Genomic DNA, 17,475 nt, shown 5'->3' with positions numbered 1-17,475 from the left:
GTGCTCCCACATTTCATGGCAGTCTGATGAAATCAAGTGCTAAATACTCTGAAAAATCAAACCTTTTTCTGGCTTGTTTGAAAACAAAATCCCAAGTCTTAAAATATTTCCCCACTTTTTTTGTGAAATGAAGTAAATACTCATACACTTCATCCAGAGTGTACAGCAACACATCCTGGTAGCAACATCCCACAGCTGTTGTTCTCAGTAGTTTCGTGGATGCCCACTGGCCTGAAAGTCACTGCAAAAATCACCAGCATTTTCTATATTGATATTAAGACTGGCATTATGAGTTAATATAACAATGATGACGTTATTAACTTCCTTGCCATGACGAGAAATCAATACAATTCTGCCAAAACTCTTCTATTCGTGCATGCAATATGTGAGCAGCATCAGACAAGTCTCTACCATTGTTTTAACAAAACTACAGACAAGCAGTTAAGCACAAAAGATCACTTTATTTTTCAAATCACACCCCTCTCATTCTTGAAAAGGTGTATTTCTAATTGTCACTGTTTTAAATATACTCTATATTTTCCTGTGAAGTTAAATACTTTGAAGAAGAATCCCCAAAGAAATAAATACAAAGCACAACAGTTTCACTTTATGATTTGCTTTGAGCATTGTCTGGTCCTGCATCCACTCTGTCAAGTTTTGCTGTTCCTTGAAACTCTTGAAAAAGAAATCCACAGTCAGCATTCCTTGCTCTCCAGAGCCCTCTGCTTATCAGCTGTTAATACAAACTGTTAATACAATGCCAGAGCATGCACAGAATAGCTTACAGCAGTTTAGTAATTCTAAAACTTTCATTACAAATACATGTTGCTACTAAGGAAATAACCGGGATGCTTCTTTTCTGGATGCACATAGAAAATTCCATGTTACAAAATGCTTGTTTGATGATGTCCACGTCTGCTGGTGAAAAGGAAATCAGTACTAACAAGGTTTGCCAGGTTGTACAATGGATAACTTACAAAACCAGACAATTCCCAAAGTTATCAACCGGATCAACTGCAGCACAATCTGCAACCATCATTTTACCTGAAACCTAATTAGCCCAAAGGGTTGGTAATGCACATCCATTGCAGTATAAAATGATAGCAAGGTCATCAGAACATGCCTTGTGGGGTTTATTCTCATATGATGAGCACAGTCCAATGCAACAGCACGGCTCCTGCTCACAGCCAGGAAGGGAGGTCTGACGATGCAATTTTATGGTGGTTGTCATGGCAATGGAGAGGTGAAAGTAGTCCAGTGCAGGCAGCATCATGTCCCTTCAAAGAGAAAGTTGAAGCACTTCCCATACCAGAAGTTGCTCTCCTGAAAAGCTTTTCTTGAAAGAGATATCAGCGTGAGCCTGAATGGGTGTGGCTGTGAACTCATCCCAGTCACATGTCTCACCTGGAACAGTATTCCTGAAAATGCAATCACGGTCTGGCAGGCTGATTTCGCTACATACATGTGCACTTAAGGAACATACAAAGACTATGATAAATTCTAAAAATTGCAGCTGAAACTCGTACCTGTTCACAACAAGGTCTGAGGTAGTTTAGAACCACTCTATGAGAAAGAAGGAAAGGGATTTAATGCACAAAAATTTGAAGATACAATTATAATTGCTACAGAGAAGGGGTGTGTAACAAAGTGTAAAACAGATTTAAACTACTGTCTGTCAGGAAAGAGGAGCTAAACACAGAAATAAGTGAAAAAGTTCACTGAAAGCTAAACTTCTATTTAGCCTGGCTCTGAACATTAACATTCACTACAAAAAACCCAAACAAACAAAACAACAAATCCAACAACAATAATGAAATTGAGCAAAGCAGAAAGGAAATTTTACAAGAGATTGGACAAGGTTAACAGACATAGGGTCCAAATTGTGAAGTAGCACTGAACTTCACAAAGTGAATCCACATGTTCAGTGTGATGTTTGGATCTCTGACAGCTGAAATACCTTCACACAGGGACACTGAAAAGTTACAAATGCTTTCAAGATTCACTTTTGATGATGCAGTTTATTTAGAAAAGAATATTTATGTATAATCAATGCATTAAGCAATGCACAACTAACAAACTGAGCATATATCTGGTGCATCAGGGTTAGAAAGAAATACTTACATTTATATTTAAGCATAATTTAGATTAACCGGCACAAAACCTGACCTACTTCTTAAGTCAACAGTAAACTTCTTACTGATTTTTCTCTTAAGGGTAACAGATTTTAAACAGATTATGGAAGCACAAGGTCCAAAAGGGTTAGTATTTTGCATATCCATAAACAGCCAAATTTAAATGCTGCTCACTAGCACTTGTCAGCCTAGTGGCAGTTGCCTTTAAAGTCTGATGTGAAAGAAAGGGGATGAGGATATTTTATTCGGCATATGACAAAGAGGAAGAATAAAGAAAGTTTTAAAATTCCTTAAAATATCACAATATGGAGGAAAGCTGCAGGGAACACCAGTGATATGATGTTAGATAGGGAGGAAAAAAGAGGAAGTAACAAGCAGATTGGGGAATGCATGCAGGAAAAAGTAACAGCTGAGAAGACTGGAGACAAACAGAACTAGCTCAGACCACAAGAATCATATCTTTGTGTTGCTCTTCCCGTAAAAACTACTGAAGCCTCACTCCCTACGTTCTTTCAGTGCTCACATTCAGGTGAGTGAGATTCCTTAACAAAATTCCCTAAATTAAAACAGAAAGGCCATGCAGAAACACATCTTTGCCAATAGTCACTTCAACTTGGGTAACACATACATTTTCTTTGCTATATATGCACAGATGCAACCATGCAATTCCATACCAGTCTTTCCCTTAAACTGCTCCTTGCAACACCAGCTCTTGCTTTAACTGACATTTTTAAATCTAATCATCTACCTTCCATGAATTTTGTATTATTGTATAAAAACATTCACTTAAGTATTTACCTCTCAAAATGAATAAGGGACATAATTCCTGAAACAGATCCAAAGAAGACAAAGAAGAAATTCTTTACTGTGAGGGTGGTGAGACACTGGAACAGGTTGCTCAGAGAAGCTGTGGATGTCCCATCCCTGAAGGTGTTCAAGGACAGGTTGAATGGGGCTCTGAGCACCCTGGTCTAGTGAAGGTGTCTCTGCCCATGGCAGGGAGGCTGGAACTCGATGATCTTTAAGGTCCCTTCCAATCTGAATCATACTATGATTCCCTGCTTCCTCTACTGAAAAGAAGCTGTGATAACTACTGTTCACTGGCACATAGCTCAGACACACAAACCCTCATCTGAACAGTAATACTGTCCAACTTACTTGATATTTCAGGAGTCAGCTGTACTTTTTGGACATGTAGAATTTGGTGTAAAAGACCATATAGATTTGTTTTGTAAATTCCTCAGACTACTAAATATAGACTGAAGTTGTTCATGTATATCTGCCAAATCTCAGGAGTCACTGGATAATTCAGAAAATTATGACAAACTAGGTTACCTTGTTTTAACCAAGCATCTGCACAAAGAGAATAGATGTGCCAAGATGATAAATACGAAAAGAATGAGTAAAAGTTCATTTTACCAATAGTGCAGCTTTCCTCCTCTATTATAGGAGGCACTGGAGAGGTATGTTTACACCTGTGCAGGGTGATGCCACCACTCATTCAAGCTTTTAGTAATCTGAACTTCAATTCCATTATGGTCATGTAAGGAATCAATTATCATTTTTTGCCAAACACCGAACTGTATTATTCTATTAAGGCTGGAAAGAAATGAGTAAGAGAAGAGAAGTAATTCTCTAATGACTGTTTGGTGCTAATGTCTAATGCCAAGGGTGGAAGGAACTGATTCTTCATCTCCACCATTTGTATGTATTGTAGTAATGAAACACATACAGAATGATAAAACTGGTATGTAGTTGTACTGCCAGTCAGTCTATTGGTAAATGACAGATATCTGTAGTTTCCTCATTCTATACTGAAGTTTTTAATTTGGACTTTCTTTCTCTAAGAAAAGCAGCAGGGTGGCTTTAAAACTTTTCACAGTAAACAGTCAAACACAGACCCAGATTCTATCATGGAATACGAGTGGGACTTTGACACTATCTCAGACAAAGCTTTGCAATGAAACCTTGGGAAGGGCCAAAAAGACTGCAGGGTGTTTTTGAGCAGTTAACTGAAATCATATGAAGGCTCATTCTGTAAACACTGCAAGCCATAGCAGACAAGGCAGCTAGGAGGAATATCTGTGTTCTTTGGACTGCAGCCCTGTCTTTGAAATTAGCATTTAACTTGCTCTATATTTTATACACCCCAGCCAAAACACTAATACTTGACAACTGGGCAACAAAGCACTTTGGACCTGCTCACCCATACCTTGTTTGGACATTAGCACTTAAGCAACCATAACATAGTCACCATCCTGCCATATCACAGGAGCAGCACTTCACACATGCCTGAAGACATTTTATTTGTTTGTTTGTTTGTTTTTAGTTTTGGAGCTTTAGAGCCTGTTCTAAATTCAAGCTACATAATTAGCTACTAGCTTGATTTAACATATATATATGTGTGCACACATATATGAATATTTAGGTACTCCTAAAACCTGACCCAGAACTTTTATTTTTGTATCCTGAACAAAGCTTTGTGGAGCTTCTATATATATATATCTAAGTTAACTAGTACAACTGACAACAACAACCAGTTCAGAGAGAACTAATGATTCTAACCTAAATAGACCATTCATTGAGAAACTGGGATGAGAACCAGGCTTCAAGCATCTCCTAGGATCTAAAAACTATTATTTCTGAAGCATGGTTTAGTCCTCTGGCAACTAGTATCATGACACACAAGCCTAAACGTTTACTCTTAAATATATTAATTCTTACTGGCTCTGATTATTTGCTCACTACTCTAGCCACAACAACAAAGTTACCAATGCATTCACTTGCTTATTTGACAGTATACTAACACCTGTCAGAATATCAGCCAATTAATATCTTCATAGAGAAATGCAATGTATAGCATGTGAAATCAAATCTAAGTTCTAGTTCCTTACTGAGTGTCTCTGAACAGGCATCACTTTATTACCAGAACTATGAACACACAACAATCAGACAAGAATGGCATTAACTTTGTCTTCTAATTCTTGTACTGAACATTTAATTAGATTGGAACAATTACAGACATCTTTTGCTTTCTTTCATGGAAACCAACTCTCATCAAGTCAGATACTCAACTGAAAATCCTCTAATGTTACCATTAGTAAAGATGAAGATGCACGAAATTGAATTTTTTAGTAATGCTGAGAAGTATTGAGCTCTTACATGAGTTGTCACAATAAACAAGAAAACTTGATTTTTGTGAAGAAAAAAAGAAAGAAAGGGAGCTCTAAAGGAAGGAAACTGCAATGAAAGAGTTCCTACTCTAAGAAAATTGGTATATCTCCCCTGTGCTGTCTTTTACATTAGATTTGGGTTAACCTCTCTCATTGCAATTCCATTTTAACAAGTCGTTTGACCTTATTTTAGAACTGATTGGAAATGGCTTGAAAACAGAGCTGAACAATTTTGTCTCACTTAAAAAATTAATTTTCCCAGATAATAATTTTCCCTTACATTTCTGTGAATAAAAAAAACCTTTTATTTGCATTTCGGAAAAGTTAACTAAACAAAAAGATTTTTAGAAACGCCTTTGCTGAGCTCCACATGAGTTAAGTCTAAATCTGAATTCAACCCATGGAAGAAAAACTGAGAAAATGAGGCCTGGGGAACTTAAAGATACTAAAGTACCAAATAGAATTAATGGCTCAATAGTGACAATACAGTTAGTTGCAGTATGTAGAAATCTAACAGCAGGTCTATTTCATAGTTTCTGACGAGAAAGCCACAAATGCCTGGCCAGTTCTGCTCTATCCTTGTTGCAAATAAAATATGAGTGACTGCACAGTTCTGAATAACTATAGTATTTCATCACTCTGATAAACCCTGATACTAAGCCATAACAGCACTACTTACTTTCACTGAAAGGAAAAACAAAGGTAAAAAAGAAAAGAAAAAAAAACTTCAGAAGAATATACAGGAAGTACATTTGAAATTGGGAGTCAATAAATACAGACAATAATTAGACAGGATGCAGACATTCACACCAAACCACAACTCAATTCTGTGTGGCGTCTTCCTCTGTCACTAGTAATATGTTCCTGATACAACGTTTAAGAGAAGAGCCCGTTTCTAGGCAATACAGGTATTAGGGGTGTTTGTTGGTGGGTAATATTAGAAGACCAAGCAGAGTTCAGCTATCTGAAAACATTATTTCTTTAAATAAAAAGGGTAAAGGTTGAAAATGTGAAGTTGTGGCAGGGCTTGCCTTAAAACCCCAGGAGCTCACTGGGCTCACCTTGGTGACAGGTTCTAAGAGCAACTCTGTATAAAATAAAGACACTGAGAAGGGCCATTGTGAGTAAGTCTAGTACTAATACCTGCAGGAAGAGACAATGCAAAGTTGTTGGGTTTTTTATTGATTTATGGGGGTAAGGAAACGAAGGGTCTACAGGACCTTGGAGTTTTTGCTCTGGGAATCTCAGATATGTTCATTCATATTCTTGGCAGAGTGTGAATATCATGGGAAATAGACACTTCTGTTCCACATTGAGTCACAGGACAAGACCAAAAACATGTGCAGTAGGTTATAGTCTACAAGATCATAAAAATTAATTTTGTATCATAAAAATTAATTGTGCACATTAAAGATTGCAAATGGAAAAATCCCATTCTTTCTCTGGGAGCCTAGACTCAGAACAGCTGGCACAACCTTTTCCTAATTTTTTTTTTTTAACATTCTCTACAACAGTGACTACTAAATACTAACAGCTAGAAAGTTATGCCCTTTGCTCCACAGTTTGACAAAAGCAGACTTGTTTGATCAAACTGCAAAGAAATACCATCACTCACACAAAAGGACTTACATCTACCAAAGGCAAGACACACTCCATGCATCTCAGTAGTTCCAGCATGGATTACAACAGGAGAAGCTTTCTGCTTTTACTTTTCAAAGGGAAAAAAATTTCAACTTTTTGGACCTATACTTAAACAAGAGGGTGGTGTCCCCAGTAGCTGGTCTCAATTCTTTCATGCTCCAAAGGCTGCTAAGCCATAATAAGGTAATCAGCCCCACAGATGAGGAGGTGACTGTCACAAGCAGAATCCTGTCCCAGAACTCCAGACTGTCTGAGGCAGCTGTAGCACATACATTAGAAGCTTTATACAGCACAATGGGCATCCATCTTCACCAACAAGCATTCACAAGTCAGGAGACAGCAGTGAGAAGGGAGAGGACTGCCTGAACTAAACTGTAATTTGGCAATGAAAATACTGTAATATTATTGATAAAGCCTAATCAATTTTATTTGAAAGAAGAAAGGACGCTTTTCTTATTAGAAATTTCCTCTGATTCACTGCTACCACCGATTATATTTCTTTTTGGGTTTAGCACAACTAGTATCCAACAGGGAAATTATTTCAAATTAAGTAGTGTGATAAATTAACATACAATTCACTATGTTGATATAACTCATTTTATCACTATGATTATGCAAAGCAAAACCGTATTTATCCTGCACCAGCTTTGTTTTCTTCTGACAAGGCTATTTATCACCATAGGAAATTCCAAGTTCATAAAACTGGTTAGCTGACATTTCCAATATAATATACTTTGTGAGGAGCAACAATCCTCCTAATCAATTTTGCCAATTACATCAGCATTTGTCTTAAAACAAAATGTCTTTATCCCATACTGAAAGACCAACATGGAGTTCTTCCTAAAAGTCATGGAGGTCTAGAGAGTAAGAGACTGCATCATCATCACTGTGAAAACAGAATAAGCAAAGTAGCAGGCAATGCAATCCAGACAGACACAGATGGATAATAAATTCTGTAACTGTAAAGTAAGGACCAAATTTTTTACAATACAGCACAAAAGCATCATATTTGTGAGGCTCATGAGAAATGTTAATGCACACATAGCCTGTGAATTTTTAGCTCCAGACTGTAAAACAATTTTTCTTGGAAAAATGTAAGTTATCTGCAAATTCTTCTTTCTGTATTTGAACAACTGCTTGTCAGTGACCAGATGCAGTTCCACTTTTCTAAACCAAACATTTTTGATGATCTGTTGCAAGTTGTCTTAGAAATGCAGGTAAAATTTAATCATTTTCAGGAGTGAAAAAATATGTTTTTCTTCAAAAAATGTTTGATTTAGGAATTTCCTTTTTGAGTGTAAGAAATGACAATTTTGTACTTTGAAAAGTCAACTAAGGTCAAGATTAATATAGATACATTAATTAGTTTGTTGATATCATGAATGCTTTTCTTGTCATCCCACTGATGAATGAGGGAATTTGCATCTCAGCAGGTAAACGTTTGATACTTCCTTAATCTACTGTACAGCATTGACTACAGCCAAAAATAAGAGACAAAGTGGAATACAGGGTCAAAATGATTTAGAAAACAGATTACTAGTTACAAAGGAATATGAATGAAGAATCACTTTTAAAAATAACATATATGCTGGACTGATGTGTTCCATAAATATTTTTTTTTGCTAATGAAAGCCTCTAGGGAACAAATACTTATTTCATATGCCTTCCATTCTGCTCCAGTAATTTTAGATTTCCACTGTAGCTCTGCCTTTTATTTCCTTCTGTTTTCCTTGCCTTGGTTAGATTAGAGAGGTAGGGTGTTAATGGGGTAATTGATGAGGATTGAAGACCTATTTTCTCACCCCTTGAAGACCAGCCTGATTTGAACAAATCGAGGAGAGTGAAGCAGTCTATTCGTGTGCTCAGGAAAAGCCTTTTCCATTTCAACGTTTCCAGCTTTCAGACATGGTCTCCTTCGTTCACAAAGAAAGAAAAGGTGCCAGCACAAGAAGGTTCTGAATAATTTCATAGAATGTCATCAAGGCTGCAAAAGCTCCCTTTCAACCTTCTTTATTGTTGGTGAGCATGTGAACGCAAGGTGGATCCAGGAGGGGAATGCAGGGGACTAGTGCTTGCAGCTCAAACAGGGCGAGAAACAAGCTACTGTCCAGCAGTCCCCACCTCTGTTGATGCTACTTCCTTACTACTCTCGTCCTTGTGGGTACTGTTTTGTGCTGGGCACTCAAAATGCACACAGTGAAACACCTGGAGAGAACGAAAAATGAAGATAAAGCAAAACAATTTAATGCTGGCAAAAGCACGATCAAAGTAAGATGAAGTCTATATGGAAGTGTGCAGGCCACATCAATGACAAAGTAATTAGTCAAATGAGAATGTTTCGCCATGAGGTCAAAAACATTTATCCATGGGCAATAAACTTTAGAAAAGGACACCAGTGGAGCAAGAGAAGGCCTTCAAATTATACCAACCTTTACATATGGCACTAAAAATCAGAAAAATACTTAAAAAGTGGATAGAGATATTTGTAAATTATTCTTTTCCTTGCCAAGTAGCAGATATATCTACTACATGCTATCACATGACAACAACAATTATATTGTCTTAAACATATCTTACAATATAATTACTTCCTCAAAAGGCTGAATGTTCACGTACACTAGAAATGAAATTTAAATCATTACCAACATGATTTTATTTCAAGATTGCCCTCTGCTGTAACAGCAATGGTAGCTCTACAGACATGTCCTGGAGTATGTAGAAGGGCATTCAGAGTGTCCACGGAGGCTGCTGCTTCATCAGATGAAATATTCCATTTCAAACAGTGATCATTTACTGATGTTTCAAACAATATCTGGGACCAGTGTACAGGTGACTGTATCTTAGAGGACCATCTGTTTAAGCATTTTTTCCATTTTATTTTCTACTTTACTTACTCTTACTTCTACTTACTTCTTGTTCTTGAAGTGCCTGGGAGGAGAAGGGGGAGGAACTCTTTAAAATTGTTACAAAACTTCTTTCCATATGATTTCTCATTGCTATGAATTGCACAGCTTTGCTACAGACTAAACATAAATCTTTTCTTATACTGTTTTAAAGTCTGCTATTTTCTCATGCCTTATTGTTTTAAAGCTAAAGCTTCATGAATATTAAAACCTGAATTTTAAAATTACTGTCTCAACTTTGTATGCTTTTATGACATTTTCTATTATTCTTGTTGAGAGCAGATCATGTTTTTAAAGCTCTTCTCACAAACAAAGATAATCTCTTATAATCTTAACTGCCCTTTCCCAGACCCTCTCAAGTTAATGTGGGCAAAATCAAATACCATAAACAAGACATGGACATACTACATATTCATACAAGACTACATAATATTATATTTTCTATCCTTTCTTCAATACAACCTAAAATCCTATTATTCTTTTTGACCATCCCTGCTCAAGTGCACACTGAGCAGACATCTGTGTTGACATGTCTGCAATAGCCCCAGGTCTTTTTTGAGGATGTAGCTAGTTAATTCCAATTCTGACAGCACACGTGAAACGAATAAAAAAGTATTCACGGTCACTCTTTTTTTTTTAATCCCCATTATATTTTCTTGTGCCTCTCAGTGTAAGAATGCTTGCAGTTCTTTATACAGATACATGGTGATGCATGCTTATATTTCTATATTTATGTACATGCTCACATGCATTGCTATGCCTTTATAATATATACACTTATGAGCAGATTACAAATCCACACCCATAGCCACACACAGACACATGTGCACAAAATGGTTTTTCTCTGCTATTCTTCTGGTGAGTTTTTTTCTGAAGCTGAACTAATTCCTACAGCGGCATGAATTCTCTCCGTCTGTTACAGTTCTTGAGAAGCTGATTTTTGTATTTAGTTACACTTCTCGAGAAGCCCCTTTTGTACTCATCTCGCCCCCGTGTTTTTAAAGTAACAGCTATCCTCATTTCTCCAGCTGCACTTACAAGGATAAGGCCTTGCAGAAAAGAACATTCTCTCACCTCTTTAAGATGCTGCTTTCCTTGAAAGGCAGCACAGTCTAATGAATGGGATAGAAGCCTTCAAATCAGAAGATTCCATATTTCTACTGTATCCCACAACAATAGTGTTATCATTTAAAACCTCACTTTACACAGTGATGCAGATTTCTTAAATACAGTGTGGGTAGCACTAAAATTTATCTAATACTAGTCTAGAAAGTCAGAAGTACCTGATCCTTATATTCTAAAATTAATTTTTACTGATTCTTTCATACTAAATTCTTAATGCTCAAAACATCTGGCACATTAACAAGCCTGTGAATTTAGAACATTTTTCTCAGTTACTCTGCCACATCAAAATGTAAAGAATAGAGCATGTGAGAGAAGCATAAGACTGAGAAGCACAACTGAGCTCAACCGCTTCAGCTGGTATCGGAATTAAGTATTTCAGAACAGTATTACTAAAACAAAGAATCCTGCATGTGTTTCTCTCAAAAGAAAAAGATGACAGTTCAGCATCATCCTCTGACCCACATCAGTTATACTTCTCATGGATATTTTAAGAAAGGTCAGACATACAAAGAAGGAAGGCCAAGTACATACACACTGGTGCAGTAATTTGTAAGATAAAGCTCTCACATCAGCAACTAGGTGTCCTTTCCAGGTCAGTAATACTGAAGAGGAATAACAAGGTAAACTTACATAAAGTATCAGGTGACCTGTCTGACAAATAAATGAAGACAAGAACTAAGGAAAAGTAATCCTTTTCTCTACAAAAGTAGCATGTCTGGGAGCTCAAGAAAAAAACCCCAAAGTTACAATTTTATCTTGTTCTAATATACCAAAAAAAAATTCAAATATCAGGTCAAAAAATCACTGAACATCACGTCTTCCAAAACCTGGAAAACATGGCAAAGGTAAAAACAAGTTTAAAAGATTAAAGAATTCACAAAGTGGAGAAATTTTATGGGATTTTTTTGCAAGTCCAAAAGTCAACTCTTCACTTGGGAAAGTACAGATTGTGCTTCAAAGTTCAAAGGTATGTGTTGGTACAACAAGCAAGGGGTATTTTTGTACCTATTACAATAATACTCCTTGATAAAAATATGCTGCCATTAGTATATTTTATTTAAAATGAGAATGGTTTGACATAATATACAACCAGCTGTGGGCAAATAATTATGGAAACTGCTGGTATTCTTACTGAAGAGACTACTGAGACTACAGACTCCAGAACAAACCAAGACTTCAGTTACACTATTATTATTTAAATCAGAAATATGAAAAATATCTTGCTTCCTTGTTTGGAAAATTAAAATTTATGCCAAAATATTACAGACCATTTGTTTAATATATCTATAGATACCTAAAAGTAATTTAGTAATAATGTGCACACCGATTATGTTCCTACTTTACAGGATTTAGGAGAAACTAAAAAATAATAATAAAAAAACTAAACGAAATTAGTGCTGGGTACAGATTTTAGAAACAAAAGAGGAAAAGACCAAGAACACCAGCATGTGTTTATAATTCCACTGCGCCACTACATGAATAGCTGTAACCTCAATTTACACATACTGTTCTTCACTAGTTATCCAGTGCTCTATATAAATAAATTACACAGGATATTAAAATCCTTGAAAATAGTAACCAGTTTGAAATTGGAATTATGGTTAAAAGCCTATTACTCTTCAGGGCTTAAAGCTATCTTTAAGAATTAAAAGCTGAAAGTGATATATACTGTAGGCTGGTTTGCTAGGTTCACTCAATGCACCTCATTCTTTTTTGACCAAGAGTTGAGAACGTACAAACACTGGCACGAGAGGAAACAAGACTGTCATTATGCAGTTGACAAACTAACTAATCCAAATGTAACAGTGCTATCCCAAGTTCTTTGTAGAAAGCGTGAAAGTACAGTGGTTGGTGGTGAACTACACGTGTGGGATGTAGACATGCATGTGTATACACAGAAGCAGCAGCGTTTGGTGCCTCTTACAGTCTTGTCATATAAAGTCCTAATCTCACAAAGACTTACAAATATTATTAAATTCACATATTGTAAATTGTTTCATTGAAGTCAAGTGTAAAATCTGGACTTCATCTGAGACAATGCACAACGATTACGAAAGACAGAAGCACAAGTAAATAAAGAGAGGATGATACTGCACTTGGTTGGTTAAGGCCCATTTTTTTTTCTGTATAAAATTAACAATATCTCTTGGTTTGACCACTATTATTCAAATGATTTAACAGGTATGAAAATTAATTATAAATGAATCTTATGCAAATAAGATTTTCTTAAAAATATGGGATTTTTCTTATGTTTTATTAATTAAAAAGATAATATAAAGGTGATAAAAACCAAGTAATCAGAGACCATACACCTTTCTAGTGTGCTAAAATGGTATTTTCATCGTTTATCGAATAAGGATTAGTTTAAAACCCAACCCAGTAGAAATGTTTGATGGCAGTGTGGAAAGGTCAAAACCAGGAACAGACAATACCATCATTAAACACTCACATAAGAAAAGCATTCATTCTAATTTTGCTAGATTAGCAAAAAAATTAGGCCTGTACATTTGAGAAGGCCTTATCAATTTCACTGCAAGATACGAAAACCTGTATTGTTGTGTATTCATGAAGAATGTAGGTTTTCTTAAAAGTTCCTTACCTCATTAGCTGTGTTGCGAGTTCCAACTATTCTGATAAAAGATGCAGGCTGTTTATCAAAAGTGATTGTTTGCCAGGATCTACAAAGAAAATCCAGAAAGACATACAAATATTGAACACGGTCACAAAAGAATGCATTCAAGTGACTGTAAGTACTATTATCACTTAATAGGGCAAATAGAGAAACACTTTCCATTGCCTGAATTTCCAGCACTCCTCCCTTGCGTTTATTTTTAAGTGTCTTGACTCTGCTTATGTGATTTCATACATACCTTATACCACTATAATTTGTGTGCAGGAACATTAATCATACTATTGTTGAAAGTTAAGAAAACGGTAAAAGAAAAGAAGCCTAAAATCTAAAATCCTTGGCTAATATTGACTGTATTAAATAAACAAAAGGTCAGACAAATAAAAGTAAATGCATTCTCCTGTTAACTACTCATGAGAAATCATCAGAGCTTGGTTAAAGAAATTACAGATCTAAGGAAAAAAACCCAACAAAACAAACCACCCAAAAACTCACATAAACTCATCTCACTCTAAGTGGAGCAGTAAAGGCAGAGGAGTCAAGCTTCCTTTGTGTGGGCCAAGGTCCTTTCAGAAAATTATAAGTGACACAAAGCATTCTTTGCAGGTCAGGTCGTTAAGATTTCCCCATCCTGACACAGAGGCAGTGAGGAGAACAGACCACTCCTTCAGAGCAGGCATATAACTTTTTGGGCTAGACTGAGAACACTGGAGGTACAATGGGACCAGTATAATCTTTGTTTCTCGTTCATGCTCTTCTGATCTCGGTGAGGGGCAGCACCTCAAGTAATGTAATACACAGCAGGAAAAGGACACAACTTCCTACATACCTTTGTGCTTACAGAACACACTGACAGTGAAAGAGAAGAAATAAAAAGAATACCAGGAAATAGAGGTTTCGGTTTGGTACCAGTCTTCCACTATACCAGATTAGTACTTGAACACATTAAAATTTAAATTATTTTACATTCATAAAACATGCAAATGAGATACACCATTTAACTTTTCGCTGAAACAGACTCTGTCACAGACGGTTTCAGAAATAAAATGGAGTTAAGTCTAACCTGATTAACTGACTACAGAAGTAAAACATTGGATAGTTTTCCAGAATGGGTTCAGAATACCTTTAGAAGTGTTCATATAAGAAAAAAGGACCAAAGCAAAACTGAAATAAAACACTACTCACCACCAATAGACTACCCCAAAGCCTGGCAGTATGAACAGATTGGTTGCTGACTATTTGTCAGACACTTGATTTTTCCCTCAGTAGGAAAAACCTTTTGTCACAAACATTGCATTTCTGGGATTAAATTAGTCTGCTATTACTTCTATCACTGCTGTCTGGTTGTTTTTGCTTAAAGAAGATTATGAGCCCAACTGAGACTGAATTTCAAGTAGTTTACTGGTCTTACCACATCAGGTAATGGGTGTAATTAGAGTTACTCATGATAACAGAAAGGTGTGGTCTGTGGTAGGCCTCAGAGGTACAGCAGTTATCTACCTAACAGCATGGTTTATTTATATCCCTCGTGTGGCTATACCCTTAATTTAAAGCTCAGGCTGTTTCTTCATGCTCTAAATAAAATACAAAAAAATGAGAATGGACTATTTTGTTGACTGTCCCAAGATCTGAAGACTGTTATGATTTAAACATTTTCTCCCTAAACAGGAGAGTAATTACTGAATTGCTTTCTCACATTACTCTAGTATAGCCAGTCAGTTAGTCTCCATGACCAAACAGAACTTGTTACCTTAAAAGTACAAAGTCCCAAAGATGAGCAGCTGGGACAATAAGATGATCACAACACTACTTCTCACAACAAAGCATTGCCATAGTTTGCATTATGTATATGCTTTCACATTTACATACATACACACTTTATGCAAGGACAATGATGCTGTAAAAATCAGATTTCCCTTTTCAGTGATTTGGAAAATAGTTTAAAGCTATTAGAAATAAAAGAGTATAAAATCCTAAAGAAGCTATTAAGTACAGTCCACACCTTCCTAGACACTAAGGTAGAGTTTGTGTTCCGTGACAAGAAAATACGTTAATTAGGCATCATAGAATAGAATATAAGTGGGTCTGTATTTATTTCTACTATTTCTGAGCACTGGCCAAATAATCACTGCAAGAGCTCAGTGCAGATTTTTCAAGGACGGCAGTAAATGCCATTTTCTGTCCTATGATGTGATAACAAGAAAGCTGATGCATCTATTTGGAAATACAGCTGAAGAGCACAACAGATAGTAAGAGAGGTTGAGAAAAAGATCTCTGAAGATCATTTTGACAACACACTTCCAGGTCAGCTCATCCAGGAAGTCCTTAATTTCTCCCACGTTCCACTTCATTAGAAGCCCTTACTTTCTGCTACAATGCTGTTCTTAGTATTGGATTATAATTACGCCTTTAATAATATTAAAACATAATGAAAAAGAGTAAAAAAATTTCTTGAGGATGTGAGGCTTGAAGGGAGATAGGTTTTTCAATAAATTCAGTCCCAAAAATATTTACTGTTTTGCTATGTGTCCATTTTGTTCCTTTCCCATCGGAAAATCAAAATTATAGACCATTTGTAGAAGAGTTATTAAAATTCAAGAATAGTGCCACTAGAGAATTAGTACTTGATTGTATAATGAGAAAATTAGGTCTCTTAGTTTATTTCCTTAGCAAAAAGAAAAAAAAAACAAAATAGAAAACACGCCAAATGGATTTGCGAAGAATCACTTTTGAAATTAGCAAGGCAAACCTTCTTCACTGGAAAGTTTCATGGATTCGGCTGCAGCAGTACATTTGAGAACATCAATACATGCAAAGCAATAGCTCTCCAGTACAGATATAATTATGCATCAAAGAGATAATTTATGCATGTAACTATACCCATATGAGAAAAGAGATTACTGACAGAACATTATCAAGGCATATCTGACCTCTTTTTGCATTTTTTGCTGATATAACAAATTCACTAAGACTTCTATTTATGTATCAGGCCATAACAATTGTTCAGTGGTGTTCCTTGATTAAGGACATTGTGGGTAAGCCTTAAGTTTCTTTTTAAACTTCCTTACTACTAGTAAAGCAGTACATGTCTAGTCATGCCATGCATATTTGCTCACTTTATATTTTCCTCACAGGAGCTAGTCTTTCTATTCTCAAAATTGCTTTTGATGGTCTTGACAAAAATTTCCTCCAAACTTTATACATAGCTCTGCCATCGATTCACACATAAGTCACTGTATTCCAGGAACAGCAGCATTCAAGTATATCAAAAGCACCTCATTTTTAGCCTGGGATTAGATAGCTCTATGTAATAGATGGCATTTCTTCACCTTTACTCCCCATATGCCAAACAAACAAATCTTCCAAACTGGTGGCAATACTTTCACTGTCTTTACCTAGGACACAGTCATAAAGAAGCTATCAGAATTTACTTCTCTCATAAAATGACATTGCTGTCTTTGGACTTTTTGTGTCTCTGTAGTCCTTATTAGTGACCCTCTAACAGATACATTTTTCAGGGTTTAGCTTTATTAAATATTCAGGCAGTGTCGATTTTTTTTTCTGCTTTGACACACGTCTTGCTGGTTGATTTGTTTTAGATTTGTTGGCTCAATCTGCAGCAGTTCTGGTCATCACTTTCACAACAGAAATAATCACTACCTCAAGCTGAGGTTTACATCTATAAGAGAAGACTCAAGGCTAGGAGCCTACTCAGATTTATACCAGGGTCCTCAAGCTGAAATGCAGCACTACAAGTTATTTGGCTAGCAAATGTCCCCCGATACCACAACTCCATTTTCCAAAAGAAATTAGCCTTGTTACAGTCCTACAGTGTTTTATTTAACACTCTACATCTCACCTCAGCCACCCGA

At 36.2% G+C, this 17,475-nt stretch overlaps 2 protein-coding genes across 3 annotated transcripts in view; both read right to left on the bottom strand.

Annotated features, from left to right (window-relative positions):
• The window catches only part of KCNK5 (potassium two pore domain channel subfamily K member 5), a 575,865-nt gene that overhangs the window by 106,136 nt on the left and 452,254 nt on the right, over positions 1-17,475 (bottom strand). The gene's annotated exons all lie outside the window — the stretch shown is intronic.
• BTBD9 (BTB domain containing 9) overlaps positions 442-17,475 on the bottom strand; it is a 119,690-nt gene continuing 102,656 nt past the window's right edge. The window contains exons 11-13 of one of the 2 annotated variants that reach the window (XM_064651055.1): positions 13,574-13,652; positions 9,857-9,874; positions 442-9,151 (exon numbers count right to left, since the gene is read on the bottom strand). In XM_064651055.1, coding sequence (XP_064507125.1) covers positions 9,047-9,151; positions 9,857-9,874; positions 13,574-13,652 — 202 coding nt within the window. In that variant the 3' untranslated portion in view covers positions 442-9,046. The remainder of the gene's footprint in view (positions 9,152-9,856; positions 9,875-13,573; positions 13,653-17,475) is intronic. The other variant, XM_064651056.1, reaches the window with a different exon arrangement.

Source organism: Pseudopipra pipra, chromosome 3, assembly GCF_036250125.1.
Source record: "Pseudopipra pipra isolate bDixPip1 chromosome 3, bDixPip1.hap1, whole genome shotgun sequence".
Lineage (NCBI taxonomy): Eukaryota > Metazoa > Chordata > Aves > Passeriformes > Pipridae > Pseudopipra > Pseudopipra pipra.
Note: the sequence above shows the minus strand (reverse complement) of the source record. Positions and strands in the feature narration are given on the sequence as shown.